This window comes from Syngnathoides biaculeatus, chromosome 18, assembly GCF_019802595.1.
Source record: "Syngnathoides biaculeatus isolate LvHL_M chromosome 18, ASM1980259v1, whole genome shotgun sequence".
NCBI classification, from domain to species: Eukaryota; Metazoa; Chordata; class Actinopteri; order Syngnathiformes; family Syngnathidae; genus Syngnathoides; species Syngnathoides biaculeatus.
Genome location: NC_084657.1, coordinates 1,676,575 through 1,703,266, shown reverse-complemented (window position 1 = coordinate 1,703,266; position 26,692 = coordinate 1,676,575). Strand labels below are relative to the sequence as shown.

General features: G+C 43.3%; 2 protein-coding genes across 4 annotated transcripts; one reads left to right on the top strand and one right to left on the bottom strand.

Moving 5' to 3' along the window:
* Positions 1-847: 847 nt before the first annotated feature.
* micu2 (mitochondrial calcium uptake 2) lies at positions 848-24,121 on the top strand. 3 transcript variants are annotated; one of them, XR_009792477.1, is made up of 13 exons: positions 848-1,403; positions 1,632-1,761; positions 5,400-5,431; positions 5,541-5,616; positions 6,760-6,807; positions 6,966-7,048; positions 8,434-8,484; positions 8,587-8,684; positions 14,652-14,823; positions 14,896-15,004; positions 15,088-15,245; positions 17,983-18,164; positions 21,157-24,121. XR_009792477.1 is itself a non-coding variant. In XM_061803377.1 (12 exons), the coding sequence occupies exons 1-12, from the start codon at positions 1,206-1,208 to the stop codon at positions 18,082-18,084; spliced, it is 1,245 nt and encodes a 414-aa protein (XP_061659361.1). In that variant the 5' UTR covers positions 848-1,205; the 3' UTR covers positions 18,085-18,216. The 3 variants fall into 3 exon arrangements, 2 of the variants coding, with proteins under 2 accessions (XP_061659361.1, XP_061659360.1); XM_061803377.1 differs by lacking the exon at positions 21,157-24,121 and having other exon boundaries at positions 17,995-18,216; XM_061803376.1 differs by lacking the exon at positions 21,157-24,121 and having other exon boundaries at positions 17,983-18,216.
* On the bottom strand, positions 19,642-26,655 carry LOC133491781 (interferon regulatory factor 2-binding protein 1-like). Its single transcript, XM_061803374.1, has 2 exons — positions 24,107-26,655; positions 19,642-20,321 (listed from the first exon to the last, which is right to left on the bottom strand). Exon 1 carries the CDS (start codon positions 25,883-25,885, stop codon positions 24,128-24,130), a length of 1,758 nt encoding a protein of 585 aa, XP_061659358.1. The 5' UTR covers positions 25,886-26,655; the 3' UTR covers positions 19,642-20,321; positions 24,107-24,127.
* Between the last annotated feature and the right edge of the window lie 37 nt (positions 26,656-26,692).

Genomic DNA, 26,692 nt, shown 5'->3' with positions numbered 1-26,692 from the left:
CCGAAAGAGCCATTTGAACCCGGTTTCCACGGAAAAGAAAACACTGGGAGCCGCACATCTAAAATGAAAAAAAAAAAAACAAAACTTCTACTACTTTACCGCAGCATGTTTCTTATGAAATCCACGTGCTACAGAGAAAATTACATTTTATTCATTTAATGAACACATTTTGAATTCTTGAAAAATAATAACAATGAATGTCTCTTTGAAATAAATTAAAAAGCTGAATTTAAATTGTCCATGTAGCAAAGGAAAGCAGAAAAACGCCATGAGGCGTCATCCCTATATCCATTTATCTTATCTCAAATGAACCCACTTCTTGAACGGATTTTTCGTCCGGTCAGCCTTCTGCATCAGCTTTTTTCCCCTCTTCTCCCTCTGGAAATTTGTCAGCAAAGGCTCTGTGTGTATTGTTAAAATGTCTTGCGACATTTGACCGTTTATTGTGAGCCAGTTTTTCTCCACAAATTAGGCACACTGGTAGGCCACTCTCGCCCGAGGTAAACGCAAATGAATCTGCCCAGGCATCATTGAATGTTCTATTTTCTTGAGATATTTTTCTTTTCTTACATTTCTCCATTGGCTTTGCCGGGCTTGAAAGTCGCTCAAAATAGACGGCGTTTCGGCGGGTATACCCGCTTCCGCAGTGTGACGTCTATTTTGAGCGACGAAAAAAATCATATCAAATAATGTAATTAATATTTTAATATTTCAAGATCACAATAATCTTCAAATTAGAACTAAAATAATATAAAAACTAACACAAATAAAACACACTTCAATTAAATACAATTTTTTTTTTTTTTTTTTAGTAATTTATATATATTTGAGGCTCCGGAGCCGCGGGTTGCCGACTGCTGGGCTAGATGGACTAGATGGACTCCCTGGAGGTGTCTCATTTACCAAAATCTAGAATATCACAGCATTTAAGCAAGGGGTGTGCAGCGCTATAACAATTACAACAAGACAACTTTTTGTTATGTTATGTATTGATAGCACACGCTTTGACGTTGATTAAAATAAAGTACACCTCACAAAAATCGGACGCGAGATAAGCAATTTACGATGTATTTATTGTTGGGGAGGGTTGATGGAAACGTCACCAACCTCTCCAACATGGCCGCCTCACAGCTACGTCCGATCTAGTTGATAAATCTATCCACGGCGGCGGAACTTCGGAAAGGGGGTTGCTTTTGTGGAGGAAAATGGCCTTCGTTGGGAAAATAGCCTTCTTTTTACGAAGTGCCGCCAAAGGCTCGCGGTATTTGCAAAGTTTAACATGGCGCCCCGTTGTGATCTGCGGCACAGTAGGGCTCGCGACAGGCTTTTTAGGGTATTCTTACCAATGTAACGTGAAGAGTGGGAGTATTCCTCTCGTCGTCGTTCACGCCGAAGACCAAAAGGTGAATACGCACCCGAAAAGTTTCGTTCTCACAACAGAGATTTCACAGCGCATTATGTACATTGTTGTTTTAAATGAAAGTCGCTCTCCAGCTTCCCACCGAATGCGAGCGTAACCAAGCGTCAAGGTCCCCATATAGCAACAACCCTCCCCATCCAGTGCTAACTTGACAATGTTCAGATTGTTCGCGTGTTCAAAATCATTCTTTCACGTGTTCTCCTAATTGCAGGAGTCTGCTGCTCCCCAAATGTCTGCCAGAAAGCGGCGTTTCATCCAGTTTGCCTCAATTGTATACAAAGAGGAGCCCTACATGACGCCTAGAGACTTCCTATTCTCTGTGATGCTGGAGAACGTTGATCGTAAGCTACATACCAGCATGCAACATATTGCACTGTACTGTCGTCTCCTATCTGTGGTCGGCTGTGTCTAAAGATAAGATTATTTTTTTTTCCGTAGTGATGATTTTGATTCTGCATGCGTAAGTCTGGTGTGGCAGAGAAGTATGTTAAAATAATACAGGACATGTATGATGGCAGCAGAACAATGGTGAGGTGTGCCTTAGGTGTGACAGAGGAATTTAAGGTGGAGGTGGGACTGCATCAGGGATCAGCTCTGAGCCCCTTCCTGTTTGCAGTGGTAATGGATAGGCTGACAGATGAGGTTAGACTGGAATCCCCTTGGACCATGATGTTCGCAGATGATGTTGTCATATGCAGTGAAAGCAGGGAGCGTGCGGAGGAACAATTGGAAAGATGGAGACATGCACTGGAAAGGAGAGGAATGAAGATTAGCCAAAGTAAAACAGAATATATGTGCGTGAATGAGAAAAGTGGAGGGGGAAGAGTGAGGCTACAGGGAGAAGAGATAGCGAGGGTGGACGACTTCAAATACCTGGGGTCAACAATCCAGAGGAATGGTGAGTGTGGTAAGCGAGTGAAGAAACGGGTCCAAGCAGGTTGAAAAAGCTGGCGAAAGGTGTCTGGTGTGTTATGTGACAGAAGAGTGTCTGCTAGGATGAAGGGCAAAGTTTACAAAACAGTGGTGAGGCCGGCCATGATGTACGGATTAGAGACGGTGGCACTGAAGAAACAACAGGAAGCAGAACTGGAGGTGGCAGAAATGAAGATGTTGAGGTTCTCGCTCGGAGTGAGCAGGTTGGATAGGATTAGAAATGAGCTCATCAGAGGGACGGCCAAAGCTGGATGTTTTGGAGACAAGATTCGAGAGAGCAGACTTCGATGGTTTGGACATGTTCAGAGGCGAGAGAGTGAGTATATTGGTAGAAGGATGCTGAGGATGGAGCTCCCAGGCAAAAGAGCGAGAGAGAGGAAGACCAAAGAGAAGGTTTCTGGATGTGGTGAGGGAAGACATGAGGGCAGTTGGGGTGTTAAGAGAGGAAGATGCAGGAGATAGGCTAAGATGGCAAAAGATGACACGCTGTGGCGACCCCTAACGGGACAAGCCGAAAGGAAAAGAAGAAGAAGAAGAAGAAGTGATGATTTTGATTCGCAGAAAATGAGAATTTATGGAATGAGACATTTAACAAAATATTTGAGTGAAGTTCCATGTCGCTGCAAACTATGACTGGGATTATCTCACTATAAATCACTGTCAGTGTTTTTCATTGTTTTATGGAAGTGCAGTTAATGTCACTTTATATTATAAATTTAAATTTGTTGCCAGGCAGAATTAAAGCCCACTTAAAAAAAAAAAAAAAAGGAAAAGTTGCTGTTTAGTTGGCAACTTGCCACGGATGGCTTCGCTATTGATATCTTCAATAAAATCACAGGTATGGCGAGTAGGAATACATGCAGATACACTTCACAAACACAGCTTTTTCCCAAATGTAAGACTATTTTTTTCTCAATTCCGTTTGCGATGTGACAAGAGTTCCCAAACCTGACGGTGGAAAGGCCACTTCAATTTGAGTACATTTTTGAAATTTGGGGGATTGGGTCTGGCGAAAATAAAGTAAAACCTAAAAAATGATTGCTGTTGGAAAAAAGTTGCCTTTTTGCGTGCTATAGCCAACAGAATGCCTGGTCAAAAATTACCTTCAAATTTGAAAAAATATATACATCTATAATCTATTTAATTTCATAAATTCTCCCCAGCCCTTTCATTTGGTCTCCAACTTGGGGAATCCCTTCTCCAATTGGCTGACAAGTTGGAGTTGAAAATAGCCACCAATTCCAAGGGCTTTTCTAAGTCGATGCTTCAAAATTCCTACATTTCATTGGGCATGTCTTATTGTGACCGTAAAACTCAACTGAAATGGCACAAGTGGGATCTTATTCTTCGAAAGACCAATGTTGGCAGCAGAATAGATGACATGTTCTTTTAGTGGTTAATTTTTTTCTCGTTATTTAAAGTGGTCATTCCATGTTTTTTTGGTTCCAATTTCTTCACCGCTTATCATCAGGAGGGTCACGGGGAGTGTTGGAACCTATCCCAGGTGTCAACGGGCAGGAGGCGGGTTAAACCCTGAACTGGTTGCCAGCCAATCGCAGGGCACATAGAGACAAACAGCCGCACTCACTGTCACACCTGGGGGCAATTTAGAGTATCCAATTAATGGTGCAGGTTTTTGGGATGCGGGAGGAAACCGGAGGGCCCAGAGAAAACCCACGCAGGCACGTGGCAGAACATGCAGACTCTGGGTCTGGGATTGAACCCGGGACCTCAGAACTGTGAGGCCAACGCTTTACCAGCTGATACACTGTGCCGCCCATTTCGATACAGTACAATCAATAAGGAACAGTACGTACAGTGGAAACTGTGTACTTTGTTCTGCTGCATGATGACATTCTTTTGCCACTTTGCAACCTAGTTCATGTCACGGCATTCATAACATCAAAATGTTGTACGTCAGGTCTGTTGTAAGCCGAGGACCCCCTGGACCAGCGGTGCCCAGACTTTTTTACTCCAAGATCTACTTTTCAAGCAGCCAGCCTCTCGCGAGCTTCCGACGACGGGGGGGATGATGCTCCCAATGTTATGTTATTAATGTTATGTGATAGATCATACGAAATATAGATGTATATTTAAAATACATAATTAGCTTTTTGTGCACTCAGGCTGTGCCGAGGTGGAATTTTAAAATGACACACCATCTGATCCTGCACTTTAAACTTTGGCTTCAGACCAGACCTTTCCCACTCGGAAAAGAGAAAATCTTGTTCAGTTTAACCACTTTTTCTTCGTTTAATCACATACTCTGACAGTTATTGCATCTTAAAACAACAGCATTTCTTTTTGAACTTTTCCCATTAATATCAAAAGTAAGCATGAGCAGCATGTCTTGCTCATCTTTGCTCTACGTTGAACTAAAGCAGCGGTGGTGGACGCTGCCATCATAAAACACATTGATGGGCTGCGTAACTACTGTAGTGTACGTCTTAAAGAGGGGTGGGGGTGTAGGTAAACTAGGAAACGAGACTGTGGCGGAGCAGCTGTCGTTGTTCGAGAAAGTTCCGTGTGCTGCCTAAAAGAAACTTGGCAGTGGCTTCTTTTCATTTTTTTTTTTTTACAGTACATATGTGAATTGTGCCATTAGATGTAAAAAAAAAAAAAAAAAAAACAAAAAACAGTCATCCCTCACTCATTGAATCACATTGCAAGGTACTTTCAATTTGCATTGGATTTTTTTTTTTTTTTTTTGCCCGCAACGCAGAATATCTGCGATGAGACTGCATCAGCGGTAGATCGCGATTGACGTATTGACCACTCCTGCCCTGGACTCTGTATTTAATTTATAAAACATCTCGAAATGGGGAAAAAAAAAAAAGTTGTTTTGTCGGAGTTGTTTTTTTTTCTGCCAGCACGGCGTCATGAACTGGATCTGATTGGGTACTGGATCATTTGTTGTGGAATTTTAATCCCTGCAGTACTTGTTTTCCTATATGTACTTACTGCTATTTTTTTTTTTTTAGTTCTTATGAAATCAACATTTTTGCGATTCATTTTTTCAAATCTGTGTTTCTGGTGTCTGGTCTAGGCAAACTGCAGAAGAGAGTTCTCAAGACGAAAGTAAGTATAGTTCCCTTAACTGAGTAGTTAAGTACATTTACTCCGCATTTTACCTTATATCGGGGATAATAATGCCGATGGTAATCCATTGATTCTGGCATTTTTGTAGGAAATTGATCAGATGTTGGTTGCTGCTTCCAAAGCTCAGCCTGGCAATAATTTGTTCAGACTTTGGGGTGACAACGGTAAGTTTGAACTGAATAGGGGTTCTTGCATGACTGGCTTATTCTCTTTATCTTTCCCATCCCAACAGTTGTTTTTTTTTTTTAATTTCATTCCACAATTTCAACAAAACCATGGCTCTTTCTGAGCAACATGTTTTCATACACTTGAATTATATGATCAGAATTTCCAGGTCAATCCACAGCACACCCAGAGGTGACACATTATTGAATGCACTAACAGCAGATTTGCTCTTTCACAACTGCAGTTATGTCAGTCATTGGTTTTTCTAGTGATGCTATTCTGTTTCCCGTGGTGTGATCATTTTTGTTTCTCCATGATACAATGACTGTGAACAACATGTTTACGAATGACTTAACTACTCTGTCAGTGTTTGGGGGAATGTAAGCTTCTTCTGCTTACATATAATAATATAATGTACAATTACAATTGTTCCTAACAGAGCCCCACAATGGGGTAGCATGCATGCTAACACGTACACGAGTTTGCATGTATGTACCATAATTCCCGGCCTACGGAGCGCACCCGGTTATAAGCCTCACCCAATACATTTATAAAGGAAATACCATTTGGTACATACATACGCTGCAGCTGTGTAAAAGCCGCAAGTGCCCACGTTAAAACCGGAGATATTTACAAAGAAAGACAGTACACAGGGAGTTTCATGCTAGCGGCGCGCTAACAATGCTGGATCGGTAAAAGTCACTTCCTCGGCACATATATTCCACCGGTCTCGCTCGAGTGCCCCCTTGCGGCCGTTACACACAAATTATCCGCATAAACCGCAGGGTTAAAAGCGTGTGGGGGAAAAAAAGTCGTGGCTTATATGCCGGAAATTACGGTACTACCAACTAGTGTGTTTGGTTGTAGTTAATTGAAATGGTCTCTAAAAAGATAATTACCAATTCTGGACTTTGGTTCACACATAAGGCATGTTGTATGACAAAGTGCCCTTCCATTTTGGAGGTAATATCAGACATTTACGTGCACATTGTATGATACATATCATTCATAGGCATTTGAAAACTGCATGAATTTGCATATTTTCCGGATTCACAAGGGTGGGGGTGGGGGGGGGTGGGTAACCCCTGCGAATAATGAGCGAACGCTGTACTGGTTTTTATACAGCACTTGTTGTTTTGCAGGTTTGATATCCTACACAGAATACCTGTTCTTGCTGACTATTCTCACAAGTAAGTGTGATAGATTTTACAGTCAGTTCATCAGCAATTCCAAAATATATTTTCCCTCACTTTATGGTATGCAGGTTAAATTTATGCATTTTATTGAGTGAGCTTCAGTGATGCGTTTATTAGACGTCAACATTAACTGATGCGTTTTGCTATTGCAGAGCCACGGACAGGATTTCGTATAGCTTTCAAAATGCTCGACGTTGATGGTAATGAGCAAGTGGACAAAAGGGAGTTTTTGAAGGTAAAGTAGACAAAATGACAGGGATACATATGCTTCTTTGTGACATTTGTACTATTCCGCATATTTTTACCATTTAGTGTTTTCATACTTTTCTTACCAATGGATGAATAGATTGTAGGCTGAAATGTAGCACTGTGTTTTTAATGCTGTCCGATGCCGTCGCAGCTGAAAGGTGAGGTGGACTCATCCACGGATTCTCACCCATCTTGTTTGCATCTCTGTTGCGTCACTCAGCACTTCTATTTAGTCAATTTACTTTTACATTTTTACATTTCCGTGTCCTGACTATGCACATATATGGCAGAACTGGATTGTGTGTGTGCTTCTAATTTGCATGTTGGTTCTACTATAGCAGCTGCACAACAGTATTCATTTGTTGATTAAAAATGTTCGTTAGTCAGTGGCCTTTTTTCTCTGACAATGACAATTATGACATAAAAATGGATTTCCAGGGACTAAGATAATGATGAAGTGAATTGACATTTTTGTCAAAGAATAAAAATGAGACATGCATATGCCCCTAACAGACAAGATCCAGTCAAAACGAATTTTGTTTGACGAGGGAGAAGTTAAGAAATTGACATGATCGGGAACTTATTTAAGACGGTTTGAGAATGAAGCCACCAGCAGCGAGCGACCATGAAGAAAGGATGCAGCAGCCAATCATGTTGAAGCGGGGCTGCTCTTGCCTAGAAAGGTGTTTTCGTCTTTTGTTAGTCTTTCTGCTTTTGTTAGTGTTTTCTGAAATGTCAAAGTTTTTCACATTGTTTTTTTGCACTTTATGAGCGTCGTCATTAAGTAATGTAAACCACCGCAGAGCATGGATTGTGTGAACAATACTGGGTTTCAAAATGGAAAAATAAGACTTAAATTGGTTTGATTTAAAAAAAGATGTATTGCACCAAAAATATGTAATTAAATTTATAAAAGCTTCTAAAATAACTATTAATATATGGAACTCAACTATTTTACAAATGTATGTGACTATGGAAAGAAAAAAAATCTGAAACCACTTTAACGTTATTGACATTGAATTCAGTGATTTCTTCATGTACCAGTAGAGGGAGGCTTCGTATCATTTACAATACACACACACACACACACACACCCTTAACCATTTTTATCTTTGTCGACAGTTAAAGATAAATTAAAAGTACAGCTATTTAAATGACAAAATTTGGACCAAATGTGAATTACATTTTAGTAAAAAGACTGATTAAACCGAAATCAAAATTTGTTGTCAAAATTGGTGTGTAAGTATGCATCAATGATTAGAAGTGCATGTTTTTATTTTTCTTCAACAATCCATGTATGTCTTCCGAAAGATCAGAATGCTTCCTTTGTGAAAGTCATGAATACTCTTTCTCCTTGTTTTTGTTTGTCAGCTCAAGAACATTGGGAAAAGTAGAAAGAGAATTTCAAAAGACATCACGGAGGTTAGGAAATCCCCGTTGTCTGGCAACTTGCACCAATGTTTGTTTGTTTGTTTGTTTTTTTTCTCTAATGTGTCACTGTTCTGCACTGCTGGAATCTTGCAGAGATCCGTTGAAGAAGGCGAGCATGTGAACACGACGTTGCAGGCATACTTCTTTGGAAAGAGTGGACAAAACAAGTTGCGGTATCAAGAATTCCACAAGTAATGTGATGGCCATTAGTTCCCGTTACACGTCTTCCCTTTTCACTGCAGACGTTTTACAGCAATGATGACAAATAACGAAAATTTATAGGCACCTCGGAGCACTTTGTAGTCTGTTACTTTGATTCAGTACTAGTGTAGAATTATAATTACAGGATATGTTTTTGGGGAAAAACAGCACGAAGCCGTTATCTAATAACAGTTGACTTTTTTTTTGTTTTTTTTTACATTAAAATAGCAGCGATCCCCATATCAGTGTGTCATGTTCAGTACACGAGCCGCTATCAACAGCTTTGTTGGCATGTTGAGTGTCATTGATGTAGGTCGTCATTCTTTCGGGCGAGAGGCAGGATACAGCCTAAAACGGTTGCCACCCAATTGCAGGGCGCCAATGAACTTATGGGCAATTTAGAGGCTTCAGTTAACCTGCCATGCACGTTTTTGGGATGTAGGAGGAAACCCGAGGACTTGGAGATTATGTACGCAGGCATGTGGAGAAAATGCAAACTCTACACAGGATGTATTTAAACCCTAGTCCTCAAAACTGTGAGGCAGATGTGCTAACCAGTTCTCCACCGTTGTTGAATTCATGAAGCTGTTTTTCCAAGTTAAAAGGTTTTTTTTTTTTTATTCATTTAGTTTGTTGCTTAATGGGTAATTGATTTATTGTGACATTACATTTTTTTGCATTGCTTAGTTAAAGCAAAGGGAATGTATTTGTATAGCACATTTCATACATGAGAAATGCATGAGAAAAAAGTTTTCAACCTGAATTTATAAACATTCCAGGGTTCGCACGCGGCCTTAAAAGTCCCCAAAAACCCTACATTTTCTAAGGTGCATTTAGGGGCCCTTAAAAGTCCTTAAAATCCGCGAAAACCTTTCAAGCCCCTAAAAAGGCCTTAAATTTAAAAAAATCAAAAGGAGGACCTCTACCGCCAAAATTCTCCAGAAAAAAAAAAATTATCTTTTATTTTAAAAAAAAAAATTACGATCGGTCTGGCGTCCAAAACAGCCGGAAATTGTCAACGGAAGTCACCGTGTTCACAACTAGTCTCCATCTTGTCATCGATTTTCCATTGTACGTTTCCGTGAGTAGGCATTTCACTTGGTCTTCGTTACGACGTAGCGTAGTTCTTTCATCGATCCGACTTGTATCACGGGGAAGTGCATTTTTCAAGATGCTTGGGTTGAAAGTAAGGAGTTTGGGAGCTGGGTTCGTCGAGATCCAAAAGATCGGCACATGTTTTACTGCCATCTGTAAGCAAGCAGAGTTACCAGCTTGAAAAAATGGCCGTCAAAGCGCTGGAGTCGCACCGGAAAAACAGGAGACACGCTGATTTGGCGAAGACTCTCTCATCTTCCGTTGGTATGAATCTGTTTCTAAAATATCAAGATTGTGAAGAAACAACTTTAGGCAGTGGAATTGGCAAAGCATGCGGACCTACAGTTGTCTAGTCATCGACTTCAACCAGCCAGAAGTCAGGCTTTAAGAACGTATACACGAAGGCGGACTCGTTAAAGGCAGAGATCGTGTGGACTTTAAAAGTGATCTTCAGCCATTAAAGTTACAAATCTTGTGAAAATAATTCAAAAGTCTTTGCAGTCATGTTTCCAGACAGTGACATTGCTAAAAACTACCACTGTGGGGAAAGGAAGACTTTGTACCTGGCTACATTTGGCATCGCTGCCCACTTTTCATCTCTACTGAGGCAGAAAGTGAAGGCTGAATCAGAGTATGTCCTCCTCTTTGATGAGTCTCTAAATCATGAGAAGCAGCTGGACCGGGTCCGTACTTGCTACCTCACCTCTGAATTCCTGGACATTCAGTAGCAACTGATCTTCAGGAGCATTTCGACCCTATCGTGTGTGACTTCGGTCACCAAAAGCTGCTCCAGCTCTCGATGGATGGCCCCAATGTTAGTTGGAAGCTGTACAAATCTATTCAAGAAGAAATAGAAAAAATGACCACCCGCCGCATGCTGCAGACTGGAAGCTGCGGTCTACACATCCTCCATAATGCATTTCGAATCGGTTGCGAGGCAGCTGGATGGGGAGTGGAAGATTTTCTGTCCAGCCTCTACAACTTGTTTCGTGATGCACCTGCCAGGCGCGAGGACTTTAAACAAGTCACTGGATCCAACACTCTCCCTCTCCTGTTCTGCAAGCACAGATGGCTTGAAAACATTGTGGCAGAGAGAGCCATAACCCTGATGCCACACGTACGAGATTATTGTGAGGTAGCAAGGACGAAGAATGTGACCTGCCCAACCAACAGCTCCTTCACTGTTGTTCAGAAAGCAGCACAGGACCCCATCTTTGTTGCCAAGCTTCACTTCTTTCTTATGTGCGACAGGCTGGTGGAACCGTTCCTGAAAATGTACCAGACTGACAAGCCTATGCTTCTCTTCATCGCAAAGGACATGGGCACCCTCATCAAGACTCTGATGGAAAAGTTCACCAAGCCTGAAGTCCTTAAAGAAAAGGCAGCCTCCCTCACCAGCTTTGTCAAGATTAATGTTGGTGACAAGTCACACTGGGTGGATTTACTGAAAGTCGGCATAGGCTTTGCTGCTGAGAGACTGCTTCTGAAATCCGGCATTGCAACCCGACCGTGTAAAGCAGGAATTTAGAATGAGCTGCCAAACTTTCCTGGTAAACATGATAGAAAAGTTGCTGGAGAAGGCCCTCATCATATACAGTTTAGTCCCCCTACTAAGCTGGATGGACCCTCGGCAGATTGCGATAAACGATGAGAAGGAGAACAACAACAACAAAAAACTCCCAAAAAACTTAAACATCACGGTGGATCACAGAAGGGTGGAGGAAAGCAATTGCGACAGGATTCTGTTCCAGTATTCCAGACTGAGTGAAAAGATCCAAGAAGATGAGGAGATTAGGGTCGCTTTCTATGATTTCAACATCTCTAAGGACAGGCTGGACACTCTCTTCCACTCCACTCTGCATTAGCAGGAAAGCCAGCAGTTCCCAGGAGCTATGGGGCGTCATAAAGCAGCTGCTGCTCTTGGCCCTATGGACGGGCATCTGTGGAAAGAGGCTTCCCCACAAACAAGGAGGTCACCGAGGACAACCTAAGCAAGGAGTCACTGATTGCTCGGAGGCAAATAGTGGAGGTAGTCCAGCAATATGGATGGCCTGACATGGTGCCTATCACAAGGGAGCTGTTGGTCGCTGCGTCTTCTGCCAGAAGTATTTACGTCCAGCATCTAGAGGAGGAAAAGAAGAAATATGCGTCAAAACAGGCAGAGAAGAGGAAGGCAGCTAAGGCAGAGATAGACAGCCTCAAAGCCAGAATAGAGACTGACATATCAACGCTTATTGAGAAAGTTGACAGGCTGTGTGAGGAGGCAGAAGAAAAGAGGAATCTGAGGTTTATCACCGAGGCCGATGCACTCAGAGGCAGAGCAAAGGACGAGAGAGCCTCTTTGGCACCTCTGCAGCAACAAATAGAGGAGGCACTGGGAAGGCTCAAGGAGCTCGACTCGTAGGGGTGCTGAGACAGACATCAGTAGAAGACATTTGTGTATGTAGTTGCAATTGTAGTTGGAACCTGTTTTTCTGTATACTGTTATGTGAAGACGTTGACAATGGTCATATCGATGAGAACTACCACAAGGGGCGACAGGTGAGTACTGAGGTACTTTGATGAACCAAGAACAGCCGATGGCACCATTGGGTGAGTCTTTTTTCCTTTCTCTTGATTTCCCACGATGGCCCTAAATTTTTTATGTCGGCCCTAAATTTTTCGTGTCAGGCCCTAAGAATGCCCCGAAAAAGCTCTTAAATTTTTTTTGGTCAGACTGAGTATGAACCCTGACATTCACACTTGGGGCTGACTTCACCTCTGTTGACAACTTATTCCAGTTGTGTGCTGCATACTACAGTGAAGAAAATAAGTATTTGAACACCCTGCTATATTACAAGTTCTCCCACTTAGAAATCAAGGAATGGTGTGAGATTTTCATCGAAGGTGCATGTCCACTGTAAGAGAGATAATCTAAAAAGAAAAATCCTGAAATCACAATGTATGATTTTTTTTTAACGATTTATTTGTGTGATACAGCTGCAAATAAGTATTTGAACACCTATCAGCTAGAATTCTGACTCTCAAAGACCTGTTACTCCGCCTTTAAAAGTCCAACTCAACTACATGTATTATCCTGAATCATATGCACCTGTGTGAGGTCGTAAGCTGCTTAAAGACACTTGTCCAACCTATACAATCAGTAAGACTCAAACTCGTAACATGGCCAAGACCAAAGAGCTGTCCAAAGACACCAGAGACAAAATTGTACAACTCCGCACAGCTGGAAAGGGCTATGTAGAAATATCCAACCAGCTTGGTGAAAAAAGCTCCACTGTTGGAGCAATCATTAGAAAATGGAAGAAGCTAAACATGATCATGATCATCAATCTCAATCGGAGTGGAGCCCCCTGCGAGATATCACCTTGTGGGGTCTCAATGACCCTTAGAAAGGTGAGGAATCAGCCCAGGACTACACAGCAGGACTTGGTCAATGACCTGAAAAGAGCTGGGACCACCGTTTCCAAGGTGACTGCTGGTAATACACTAAGACGTCATGGTTTGAAATCATGCATGGCACGAAGTTCCCCTCCTTAAACCAGCACATGTCAAGGTCCGTCTTGAGTTTGCCAATGACCGTTTGGTTAATACAGAGAAGTCATGTGAGAAGGTTTTGTGGTCAGAAGAGACCAAAATAGAACTTTTGGGAGGAAGACAAATGATGAGTTCCATCCCTACTGTGAAGCATGGGGGTGATAGCATCATGCTTTGGTGAGAGGGGGGCGGGGGGGTTGCGATATGGTGCCGTGAAAATGGTGACATCACGTGCACGAGCTCTATACAAGACGAACAGGAGATTTCCAAGCACTGACCATTGAGGGACCCCATAGGTCATTTCCATTCGCTGAGACCGAGCACCTCCAATGGTCACAAAGTAGCTCCGTTCCGTTTAGTCCTACCCACATTTCCAACGTGTTCAGCAGTATATTATGATCTACCGTATCAAAAGCCGCGCTGAGATCCAACAAGACCATAATGGACACCTTTCCTGAGTCAGTCTTCAACCTTATATCATTTAGCACTTTGATAAGAGCAGATTCTCGACTGAGATGAGTTCGAAAACCTGATTGAAATTTGTCAAAGTCCATTTAAATTCAAGAACTCGAGTTGATTAGAAATAACTTTCTCAAGAATCTTGGCTCTGAACGGGAGATTTGTGATGATGTCATAACTGGTTGACAACAATGGCGAGCATTGGAATACGTTGTAAGAACGACAACGAATTTTCCGATATTTCGAGTGATGAACCCTATTCCGAAGGGTCCCAGAAAGACTGTGAAGAATATGAGCTTTATAAAGCCGTTCAAGGTTATCAATTTGAGGCAGTTAGACGGCACAAACATTCGAATGCAGACAAAATAGCCGGCCATGAAGAAAGTGGCGAGCACGCAGGGAGCAGGATATGCCCTGTGTCGGAAACAGAGACTGGTAAGCATTTGTGAAGGTCTTTTTTTTTTTTTTTTTTTTTTTTTTCAGAGATGGGAAACTCGGTCAAAACTCACGGACTTTAATTCATAAACACTTGTATTTTTTGGTAAAAACATTGAAAAGGTTGTGCATTTTATGGTACAGTTGAACATGTATTTTCATCTAGATTAGATGATTTGCGTTAGAAATTATACATTCCATACACTTTAATTAAAAGTTTTAATATTAAAATGAAGGGTTTTTATGATATAAATACTTTCCATCTCTCAATATTTAAAAATTAGTTGCAGGACAAAGGTTTTCCCATCCCTGCTGCAGACCAGTTGCTGGTAGAAATTCATGAAAATTTTGGCTTTAACAATGTCAACATTGTTCATGTACATCTTGAGATGGGTTAAATCAATTAATCGTTTGGTCAACTGCGTCTCTCTCAGGTTCATGGAGGATTTACAAGCTGAGGTCCAGGAGATGGAGTTCCTGCAGTTCTCCAAAGGAATGGACACCATGCGGCGTGAGGACTTTGCTGAGTGGCTTCTCCATTACACCAATGAGGAAGACAATGAGATTTACTGGGAAAACATGCGAAAGAGGATTCCGGCTGGCCAGGTATGCTGCAGCATGGCTTTTCGTTTTCCGAGGCAAAGCGCAACGTAAAAATCACCCATTTGCCCCACGCAGAGCATCACGTTTGAGGAGTTCAAAGCCTTCTGCCTATTCACGAACAATCTGGAGGATTTTGCATTTTCTATGAAGATGATCAGTGAAGCTAACCGACCCATAGGAATGGGTAAGACCGCTTTTCTTGCGAGAATGCGTGGCAAGGAAGAACACCGTCCTAAACGGTGGTTTGTTTCTATTTTCCGAAAACAGCCCAGTTCAAGCGGGCCGTGAGGATAGCCACAGGCCATGATCTGTCCGACAACGTGTTGGACACGGTGTTTAAACTCTTCGACTTGGACGGGGACAACTGCCTGAGCCACAAGGAGTTCATTGGGGTGATGAAAGACCGAGTCCTGCGGGGTCTCAAGGTAGGTAGATCCATTACAGTTTTGAAATACTTTAGGACAAAGTTGTACCTGAAAGATTGATTCCCCTCTAATGGAATCGAATGGAATTCTACAAAAATGGGAATAATTAGGGAACAATGATGCGTAGTATGACTTTGTTCATTTTAGGTCATGGGCCACATTCACACCACTTTGACATCCAGTAGGACGGACTAGGTAGTACCTGTATATCAGTGGCCTAATGGGTTGTTTTCATGAGATGTTATCCGTTCGGTGGATCGGACGGGGAGGCGGTTTGGCCGTGATCGCATATCGTCTAAGTATTGCTCGTAACAATAGGGTAATATTGCCCCAGACACTTCACTCGGTTGTGAGATGTTTTCTTCTTCGAAAAGAGCTTCCATGTCAGAAGGGGCGTGTTTGTCTTCCACAGCAGGGGCCACAGTGTGTTTTCAATGGCGAATGTCCGCAGTGATGTCACGGACAGGAGATGCAGCCAATGTGGCGACCACCTGGATGTCGAATGACACTTCCGCATCTTTCCGCATGGATGACGCGCTCTCCGCTCATATTTATTTGTTCGTATAGACATTCAAGTGAATAATGATATACGTATTTTTCATTACAATATCTATTTTAGAATGTTTATAGGGACCTTTGACCTTTAAAGTGGGACTGACATCCCTATAAACATTCTAAAATAGATATTGTAATGAAAAATACATAACAGTATTCACGTCAATGTCTATACGGGAAAAAAAAAAGTGAGCGGAGAGCGCGTCATCCATGCACAAAGTTGCGCAATTGAGCGTCCCTCGACATCCGCGTGGTCGCCACGTTAGTCGCGTCCTCTGTCCTTGACGTCATCGTCACTTGCGCCGTTGAAAACGCGCTGTGCCCGCTACTATGAAAGCCGAACAACAGAGATATTCGGATTTTTCTGACACCGAAGCTCTTTTCGAAAAGGACAGCACCACACAACCGAGTGAAGTTACCGGGGCAATATTACGCTATTGTTTCGAGCCGTATTTAGATGATATCCGATCACGGCCAAACCGCATCCCGTCCGGTCCACTCCCGCGGCGGAGATGAGGCATCGCGGCCCATCGCAGCCGGCCGGTGTGGCTTATGACAGAGCCGAGCGGTGCTGCTTTAGTCACAGTCGAGCCGGGGCGCTTTATGCGCGCACGCGACTGAGTAACGCATTCTCGGCTGGGTTCTTCAGAGCCGCCCCCGTCGCAAAGCCCGACGCGCAGCCTTCGCGGAAGCTGTGACCGCCGAACGCGGCGCCTCAGCCGCTGTGGCCGAGTTTCGGCGCCCGTGGTGGCATATAAGGAGGAGGTGGAGCCGAGCTATGTTGCTTTTAGGGGTATGTTCAAAGTCGCCGCAGTACGCGATGAACACTATCCAGACATTGTTGGCTGGGCGACGCGCACATCGACACATTTCATACGCGGATCTTTTGTTATGTTATGAGAGAGACCGATTACGTGGTCTGCCCCAGACTATTATTTTTTTTTAGTAGCTGTATGCGCACATCAACACATTGCATACGCGGATCTTTTGCTACGTTATGAGAGGATGGTCTGGGCCAAACAATTTTTTTTTTTTTTTTGTAGCTGTATTATACACACCTACCTGTTATTTGGAACCCACGAAGCTCTCGTCCTCTGCACCCGTGCAATCCATTTTTCACAACGAACAGGATGTCTTTCAAACTTATGAAGGGTAATTCCATTCTCACGAGTGTTCAAGCAATGCAACGAGCCGGCATTTTGGCTAACATGAAGGAAAACCGAGCCACCTTTCTGGAGGTAAAACTAATGGAAACAAACGAGTCCACTTGCGGGCGCTTCTGTCCTTTTACGTCACTTCCTGCTTCTTCTCGAAAACAAGTCCCTGAGAGGATTTTCATGGCGGGAGTTACAAAAAGCTGTCTAACGTCAAAATCATTGTTGTGTGGTGGAAAAAAAACACATGGGACCATATTGGGTGTGGGGTTTTCATTAATAATATACGAAAAATCATCCGTTTGACGACACTTGACCTTTAAGCAAACTGTGTTTGACAAATCAGACCACATCTTATGACCAATTTATGCAGGGATGTAATGTGATGTGCAAAGAAAAGTGGGAACCTTTTCAAACTGAAAGTACAGTTTTATTGCTGCCTTGTAAATGTATACATAAGACAAATCAAACTATTGCATGAAAAAACAAATGGGTTCCACCAATCAATCAATCTCTTGAACTGAAACTGTTATATATATATATACTGATATATAGCAATATTCAATTCAGGCAGCATGGTGGATGACGAGTAAGCAGAACTGCCTCACAGGTACAGAGAACAGATGGGTGAATATTTTTCATAGTGCAAAAATTGCCCCACATTTTATATGATGTGGGCTTACTTTGGTCGTTGTATATGGAATCTTTTTCTGTGAATGCCAGTTCGAAGTATGGTACATATTAATGAACCAAAACCAGAAAAATCCCCACAGAAGGGATTGGACCATATGACTGGCCTGCAGGCTTTACGTTTGACACCCCTGGTGTAACCCATAATATGAGTTTATACCTTTTTATTAATTTAAGATTGGGGTGGGGGGGGGGGGGGGGGGGGGAGCGTCTGAAGACTTGAGCAACTGCAGAACGAGTGACAAATGTGAACCCATCAACTGTTAGTTTTCCTTGCTCTCATCCACATGTCATTTTCCAAGAATTCTGGCTTTATTTTATGTGATAAACATATGCAGGTGCATCCACAGAATGGATTCTCTGGCTACTGGAAGTGTGTGAAGCAGGAGACCCTGAAAGGAGCTCAGGAAGCACTTGGAAACGGCAGATGTCCCATCTGAGTGTGGGGTCCACCAAGGACACATCTCCGCCCCACCACACTTCCACCAGAGTGACGGACGGCATCGTCAGCGGGAATACGGTGTGAAAACAAATTGTAAATACACACCTTGTTGATAAAAGTCTGAAAGTTGCACGAGTGACGTCACGTCATTTTTATATTGAAATGAAAAAAGTTTTTAATCCAGTAATATGTTTCAAGATGAGTCAGAAAATGAAGAGAATTTAATTGTATTTGCAAGAAGTGTGCGGCGGGGGGAGTGAGTAACGTATTTTCAGCTCGGCAGGCTTCTCACGATGGGTGTTTGGAAAGTAAAGGACTTTTGCCGCTTCCGTACGTTTATTTTCTTAGCTGCTTATCCTCATAAGGCTCACAGGAGTGCTGGTCCCTATCCCAGCTATCTGCAGGATACACCCTGAACTGGTTGCCAGCCAATCGCAGGCCACATAGAAACAACCATTTCACGCAAATGTCTGAAAATGTGCGAGTGTTGCATTTGTCTTTCTTTGTGTGATCAAGCAGAACCTTTACAAAAAGGCTGTACAATTATTTCAGGTTTTAGAGTTTGGTATTGTGTACATCTTTATATCATCTATACTTTATATACTTTCAAGTCATACAAATACTCAAGCTCCTAAATACCCTTTATTATGAATGATTTGCTGTGATATGGATTGTAACTTTGCTGCACCTAATATAATTTTATATCCAGTTTCATCCTTATCGCTTCGTAAAGTTTTGCCACCTTAAACTTATTGCTTGGTCATGATCGTTAGCAATTTGTCGCAGTTAATAGTTTTCAGTGGTGTGGCACTGTCCTGCATCATACTCTCGATCAGGGGTGTCCAACTCATCTTTGTACCTTGTAGTTATGGATTCTCTCAAGAGGGCTGTTATGATTCCATGATTTAATTCCCTCAATTGATGTACTCCCCTTGGAATTCGAAATCATGGGTAAGGGGTTCGATTGTTGTTTTGTCACAAAAATCATTGAAAATATCTATCTTTTATGATATGACAATTTGAAATTTTGGTACATATTTTCACAAAAATCATTTAAGTTGACGCATGTGATTTGCCTTCCCGGGCCACATGAAATCACGTGGTGTGCTGAATTTGGCCCCCAGGCCTTGAGTTTGACACCAGTGCTCGCTCGAAATGGACAAGTGTTTTATATTTTCTTTCAACCTCCCCTTAAAATCCATCCATCCGTCCATTTTCTTGAGCTGCTTATCCTCGAAGGGGTCGCGGGAGCGCTGAAGCTTATCCCTGCTGTCAGTGGGCAGGAGGTGGGGTACACCCTGAACTGGTTGCCAGCTAATCACAGGGCACATATAAAACTGATTCAAATTGCACACACAAAAGCTAGAAATCAAAGGGGAGGAATACTTTCCATGTCACGGTTGATAACTTGAGGAAAATTAGTATACAGTGGTGTGGGTTTTGTTTGGTATTTATTGAATAAAGTTTGTAAAAAAAAAAAAAAAAAAAAAAAACTTTTCATCTGAGCATCTGTTGCACTTCTGAGATGGAAATTAAACAGTAAAAAGAGACAGGCAACATTTCAACTACTGTAATTTACTGTAGAAATGACTCATTGAGATCACAAGTTTACCATTTAAGATTGTGACGCTAATTACCTTATACAGATTTCAGAAAGTAAATAAAGCTTACGTCCGGGACAAATTAGTGAATAGCGGTGTGGTTATCAACGAATACAAGATATCCACCACTAAAATAAAAGTGACACTTGAGTATGACACCATCTTTGGTCTTTGTACTATAAACAAAAAAAAAAAATCAAATTGTATCAAAAATAGAAATAGCCATATTGAAAGGAAATTCACATTTTGACAAATGAGACATTGAGATTACATGAGTCCCTTGGCTTTGAAAAGGAAAGTTAGTTCATTTTTGACATTTGCTTTTTTTTTTTTTTTTTTGGGGGGGGGGGGGCGGCGGCGTTTGTGGCGCACGTATCGGTAAACGACCAGTATCAATGTGAGCCGTCTTATTTTCCAAAATTACACGCAAATGAAAGAGAAAAAAAGTCAAAAAGGGTGTGCTTTGAAAATGGCCCAATGAAAAGCATCATTCTTGTGTCCTTTAGCCAAGTCTTGCCCTCTTAGACGGGAGCTCTTCAGTCCTGAGAGGCACACGATGAACTTCAGAGAAGGAACACTCTGCTTTGCTTTACGTGGTAGGGAAGTGCTTTGGAATCAATCAATCATCCATCCACTAGAGGGTGGAAAAAAAAAAAAAAAAAAGAGAACGATAAGAAAAGTTAATATAAAGTAGAAATCCAACATCGGCTGCCTTTTCCCTATCTTTTTTTTTTTTTGCGGTCAACACATTTGAAGAGCTCTGAAAAGCTACGAGGCCGTCTCGAAATAATATTTTTTTGTTTTTAGAATTGGCTTCACATTTTCAAACTACTAGAAAGTAAATGTTAAAAGTTTCTTTTTAGAATGCTCATTTCCTTTCCTGCAAAGCAATGACCCCTAATGTTAAACACTTTTTTTTTTCAATCTAATATCCATCATATTCAGTGTGAGAGACCAAGTTTTAGGAATTCATCAGCAAGAACTACAACAGCACTTGCACTCTGTTGCTGTGGTAAACATTTACACACACACTGCCCCTGGTCCCCACCCTCCACATCTCCGAATCAGGAAGCTACATATCTCATAGCAGTTGATAAATGCAATAAATTGGCTTATTTTAGTGAAAAAATACAAACCCATCTCCATCTGATCAACCACCAGCCGAAATTGGCAAAATGATAGAATTATATGACGAGGATCAGAAGCCACTCGGGGAAAACTATTACCACGTCAGAATTTTATACAGTTGACCAAAAAGACGGAAAGAAAATTGTTCAGCGGCTGAAATCGTCAACAAGCTGTCTTGACCCAACACCATCTGTTTTTTTTTTTTCAAAACTATTGTGAAATCAATTCTATCTGATTTGCAGAAAAAAAAAAAAAAGATCAATTGCTCAATTCAATCTGGCGAGTTTCCTAAAGCTCTTAAAGTAGCTGCTCTCCACCTTTTTTTTTTTTTTGAAAAACAGAGCACCGGACGATTCCATGTTAGCAAGCTGTAGAGCTCGTGCGCGTGACGTCACGGCGCCATATTGTCCATCAAGCAGCATTGCGCAACATTGTGGGAGACGGAATATACACCACGCCGGAGACTTGTTGGTCGTCACAACCGATGAGACGGATCTTCAAAAAGAGGTCATTCTACGGAATACCAGCTGAAAAGATGAGAAAACATCAATGGATTTGGGCAATGATACGTGACGGCTGGTGCCCAAACAAATACACCCGCCTTTGTAGTAGGAATTCTTCTTCGCGATCTCAAATAACCAAGAAGGATTTATGATGCCATGTTTGCTCATTTGAGAACGATGCGTATTTTAAAAAATAAATAAATAAACCGTGTGCCACGGAGAGGTTTACGGAGGTAAGCGTGTGGTAGCAATACCCTTCCGTGTACGGAGGCTACATTTTTTTTTCCAATCATAGTTAATGAATGCTAGTTTGTGTAAAACCAAGGGTCATTTATTTAAATATCGGTATTTGTGCTGAATACTAGCTCAAAAGATCGATGGGTTTCGCCAAAGGTTAACGTGTAGCCGAACGCATTTCCGCATTCGCGAGCCATCTCCCCGTTGGGAACAGATCCAGCACCAAAGTATTTCTGTGTCCAGACTCTGATACACTTTTGTACTTTTCTCGACGACTTACTCACCAGATCCGTGTGTAGATCCAGTTGGCCGAGACAAGCGGAAGCAAATTAACAGTCCAATTTCTTAACGGCGAAAACATCCGACTTCGGCATTAAATTTGGGTCCTCGATGCCAAGTGTCTCTCATTTTTCCACGTATATTCATTTATTATCACCTTCTAAATGTTTAACGGTATCGGACAAAACTCTGGATGTTGTGCTGTAGGACGTATTTTCATTTCGTCTCGACAGAATTAACTTGCAACAACGCTTTGTTTGACTGGCAACATGGCGACGTAAACAAAAGTCACGTGATTTTAGGACGTAGCTGCACGAGCTCAATAGACCCATCTTAAATCTCCCGTTCATAGCCAAGATTCATGAGAAAGCCATTTCTTGAATTAAATGGACTTTTTTACAGTACAGTACAGTACAGAAGCGGCCGGGCTCACAGTTCTGAGGACCCGGGTTCGATCCCAGCCCCGCCTCTGTGGAGTTAGCATGTTCTCCCCCGTGCCTGCGTGGGTTTTCTCCGGGCACTCCGGTTTCCTCCCACATCCCAAAAACATGCGACATTAATTGGACACTCTAAATTGCCCCTAGGTGTGATTGTGAGTGCGACTATTTGTTTCCATGCGCTCTATGATTGACTGGATCATTTAGCCACAGTCACAATCCCACCTAGGGGCAATTTAGAGTGTCCAATTTATGTCGCATGTTTTTGGAATGTGGGAGGAAACCGGAGTGCCCGGAGGAAACCCGCGCAGGCACGGGGAGAACATGCAAACTCCACACAGGCGGGTCCAGGATTGCAATAACATATGGGGTCCCTCACGGATCAGTTCTTGAACACCTCCTGTTCAGCATGTATGGGGCGAATTCTTTCGAACTTTAATGTTCACCATCATGCCTATGCAGATGACACACAATTATATCGAGCAGTGTCTCCAGATTTTTCCACTGTTTGATTTCTTTGTATTCAAATGCTTTTAATCATGTCAAGCACATTGAGTTACCCTGTGCATGAAATGTACTATATAAAAATAAACTTGCTTTGCTTTTACGAATTGTACTGGGAATAGTGTACTCTTCTGTATTGTCTTGTCAGTTCTGCACTAAGTTGCTGTTTTGACACTAAAGCAGTAAGTTATTGGTTCATGTTGATGTAACTTGTGCGGTGTACATTATCAAGTAATGGGCACAGTTAAGCATTTTTTTTCCTGTGGATAAGTAAAATTCACTTGACAGCTGTTGTTCTGAGAACTGCAACAATAAAACTAACACCAAACTGCACCGACGAAGGAAAAAAAAAGATCAACAAAACAACGCTGCTATCAATAAATCTGTTAACGCTACAATGCCTTTTTTTGCGTTTATTTTTTATATGGAAGCATCTGATGGTGACCTGGCCTGGCTGTCACATTTTAAGTCCATTGTAGCCCGTGACGCAAAAAGTTTGCACACCACTGGGCATCGTATATGAGGAAATTCAAAATTAGTGTCAGTTCAGATGGAGCCCATCACTACGGAGTAAAATTATCCTAAACTGGTTACCGGGCAATGTAAGGCACAAATTGGCAAACAATTCATACTTGTACCAAAGAACAATTTGAGATTATTCAAATGAACCAAAGTTGGGTGGCGGAGAAAACCTAGACACAGCACAGAGGGAACACGGTACCTGGATCCAGGAAGGCCGCAGGCTGGATTTGAACCCTGAACCTCAGAAGAGTAAGACGGATGTGTTTTTTTTTATTTTATTTTAGCATGACAATAGATTTTATTATTGAACTTAATTTTCACTGAAATGCTGGTGAGGACTTAATGACAAAATTAATCATTTATTTTGCGCTTCAGCTATCATGACAAAAATTTATTTCTAAATTGAGCCGCTCAATTGCACTTCATTTCAGACCAATAGCAGAAGGAGGATTCACTTGAGTACTCACCAATACCAGTTATGCTTTTGATACATATGTATCCATCTATCCATCGCAGGTGTCCTGGACCCTATCTCAGCTACAATAAACGGAACAAAGGAAAATACTCTTTCTTTCTCACTACTATAGCACAATAACTACTAGTGCGGAAGACGTATTCATTCTCTGATTTTTCACGAGCACACGAAACCTTGAAGTAAAAGGCTTGTAGCAGAAGGATACTAAAACCTGGTATTGGTGGGTTTTTTTTTTTTTTTAATATTATAGTCTGTGCACATGCAGCTTTGGTATTGCTTGTACAGTGTGTTAAAAAAAAAAAAAACCAAAAAAAAAGAAGATATCTGGAAGTACCAGTGCTGATGAATGGCGATGTCAAGGGTCATTCTCCTTCTTTACTGTCACGTCTCCGTCTCCGGCCAGAATGGTGGAGATTTCCCCCTGCATGAAGGCCCAGGGCACGGTGGATCCAGCCAGGGGACAGCGCTCTCCGCTCGGGCAGTACACCTCTCCTCCTTGACCCTGGCTGCGGATAAAGCTTCTGGTGCAGGGAAAGCAGAACTTGTGGTGTGGGACGGAGGGACACTGGACAAAGTGGGTGTCCTCCAGACGCTCTCGGCAGAGGGTGCAGCAAAGCAGGGCGCCCTGGCTTCCGCCGCCGCTCGACTCGCTGCCGCCCGTGCTGCTGCTCGGCCCCGCAGATGCCTGGGAGACAGAGGTGGAGGCGGTGGCGGAGGCGGGACTGCTGGTGGAGGCGCGTCCGGCCGAGGACATGCCAGGGCTGTCTCTGGCGACCTGGCCGGAGCTCAGGCTGTCGGCTACCCCCATAAGTGCAGACATGGGCGAGGGCTGGCTGTGTAAACGAGGGGGGCCGTCCAGAGGGCCGCCCATTCCCGGAAGAGGTTCCATGCCCGGGTAAGCACCTCGGGACCACACCTCCCTGGACGGGTGATCAGGTCTTCCGTCGCTCTCGCCGTTCTCGGAGCCCGGAGAGGCCTTGCGGCGCCGAGTTGCGCTCTTGACCTGGACAGAACGTGCTGCGGCCGCCATGGGCAAGCCGGCGTCCGGCTGCGGAAGAACCTCTGGAATGGGCGGCTCCTTGAACATACGCACACCATCATTCAAAAGCTCAGACAGTCCCCGCCAGTCTCCAGTCCCTTGCCGCTTTTCATATTCCACGTAGCGTAACCCAGAGTTCACTGCTTTACCGGCATCCTTGGCAGAGTCACGGAACATCTGCCTGACCAGGTCTGGAACTCCCAAAAATATCATGCCGGAACCGACGGGATACTCCACAAACACCTTGAGCTCAAACTCCGGTGTGGCGCTGGCATCAAACGCCAGAACCCGGCCCATCAGATTGTGGTCTTTCCTGAAGCGCACGGTGAAGGGAACACAGGTGCTTAGAGCCATGAGAACGTCCCTGACGACTTTGGGTTTGTTGGGCCAGCCTTCCAACTTGCTGCGTGCCACCTCGTTGAGTTCTGCCATCACTTCACTGTTCCTCCACGTGGCTGGGTCGATGCCCACCAGAGCAGACGTGCTGGCTCCCACACCGAGAGCCACTGCCTGTCTTCTCGCACCATCGCTCATGACGGGGCCAGCCGAAACAGCAATGGGAGTGCCTCCTGGTCTGGAGCCCGATATCGGCGCTAGGAGCCCGTGCGGATGGGATGCGACTAAGCCCTGAGCTATCAAAGCATGGGATATCGTTCCGTGGAGGCTCGGAACTGCCCCAGCCATCGCTCTGCGAGTGTTGGGGCTCTGTCGGCTGCTCTCCGACAGCGCCACATCTTCAGCTCTGTGCAGACCATTCGGAAGGCGAGACGTTCCGCCGTACTCACCCCTGCCCCTGTCGAGCCGATCGCCATGCGGCCGCCCGGCTTCCACGGAGCCGGCCGAGCTCGCTTTGCCCTGCTGTGGGCCAGGAGACCTGCCCTCTAAAACTCCATGCGTGCTCTTCAGCTGTCTGGCGGTTTCAATAAGGAGCTCGATTCTGTCGGCGCCGTCGTAGTTGACACATCCCCGGCATACGGCTTCGCTAAACTCCCACAACATGGCCCAGGGCATCTTGGGTAAATCGCAGAGGTAGCACCACTGGCGTCTCGAGGAGGACTGCGACGAGGACGACATGTTGTTTACAGGCCCTCGACCAAACTTTCTTTCCGAGGCCTAAACCTTAGCACTCAACGTCTCCCGCTGCGTTCCTTCTTCGGCCACGGCTCACCACATGCTGCGCACGTTTAAATGTTCACCTAACGAAGCGCAGCTAAACAGACGAGTGTATTGTATGGCATTCGGTAGTTTTGAACGTTTTCTTTCTCGGTTTGTCCGCGTCGATCCGAGCAGAGGGAAGTAAAAACTTACGGGACACCGGAAACACCTACGTCCTCACGGCCCGAGGCATCATGGGACTTGTAGGCTTTTGCGCTCAAATTGCCTTGAAACCAACACGCGTGTTTGCCACGTCACGTAACGCACACCAGCTTCATCGATGCTTTAAGAAGACAAGTTATTGGGTATATATCTACTTCGTCACGCCTCCTGTGGGAAAAAAAAAAAAAATCAATAAAATAGTGCCCTTTTGATATTGCGGCCACAATGCACTAAAGTCTCACTCACACTAACTGAGGTCAGCTTCACAACCAGTTTTATCTCATATAGTCAAGTACTTTCAAGTTCCCGATCCAAAATCAAAGCGATTTCAAACAATGAATCACAACGCTACAAAACTGTATTTGAGATGTTTATTACATGTATTATTGTACTGCATGGTCACACTTCCCAGACTTGTGAACATTACCATTTGGTCCCAGTTCACTGCTGCAAAACTAGCCTTCTAACTAGAGGGTTTCCAGATACTTTATTTACTCGGTGCTAATATTAACTATTAAGTAAAAACAGATAATTTGCTATAGTCCAACGACCAAGTCAAAGGAG

Bases quoted from the DNA above. Each gene is read 5' to 3' on its own strand.
- LOC133491781 (XM_061803374.1), bottom strand. From the start codon at position 25,885: ATGTCGTCCTCGTCGCAGTCCTCCTCGAGACGCCAGTGGTGCTACCTC.
- micu2 (XM_061803376.1), top strand. From the start codon at position 1,206: ATGGCCTTCGTTGGGAAAATAGCCTTCTTTTTACGAAGTGCCGCCAAA. The intron at 8,685-14,651 runs GTAATGTGATGG...CGTCTCTCTCAG, and splicing joins CGGTATCAAGAATTCCACAA to GTTCATGGAGGATTTACAAG. The intron at 14,824-14,895 runs GTATGCTGCAGC...TGCCCCACGCAG, and splicing joins AGAGGATTCCGGCTGGCCAG to AGCATCACGTTTGAGGAGTT.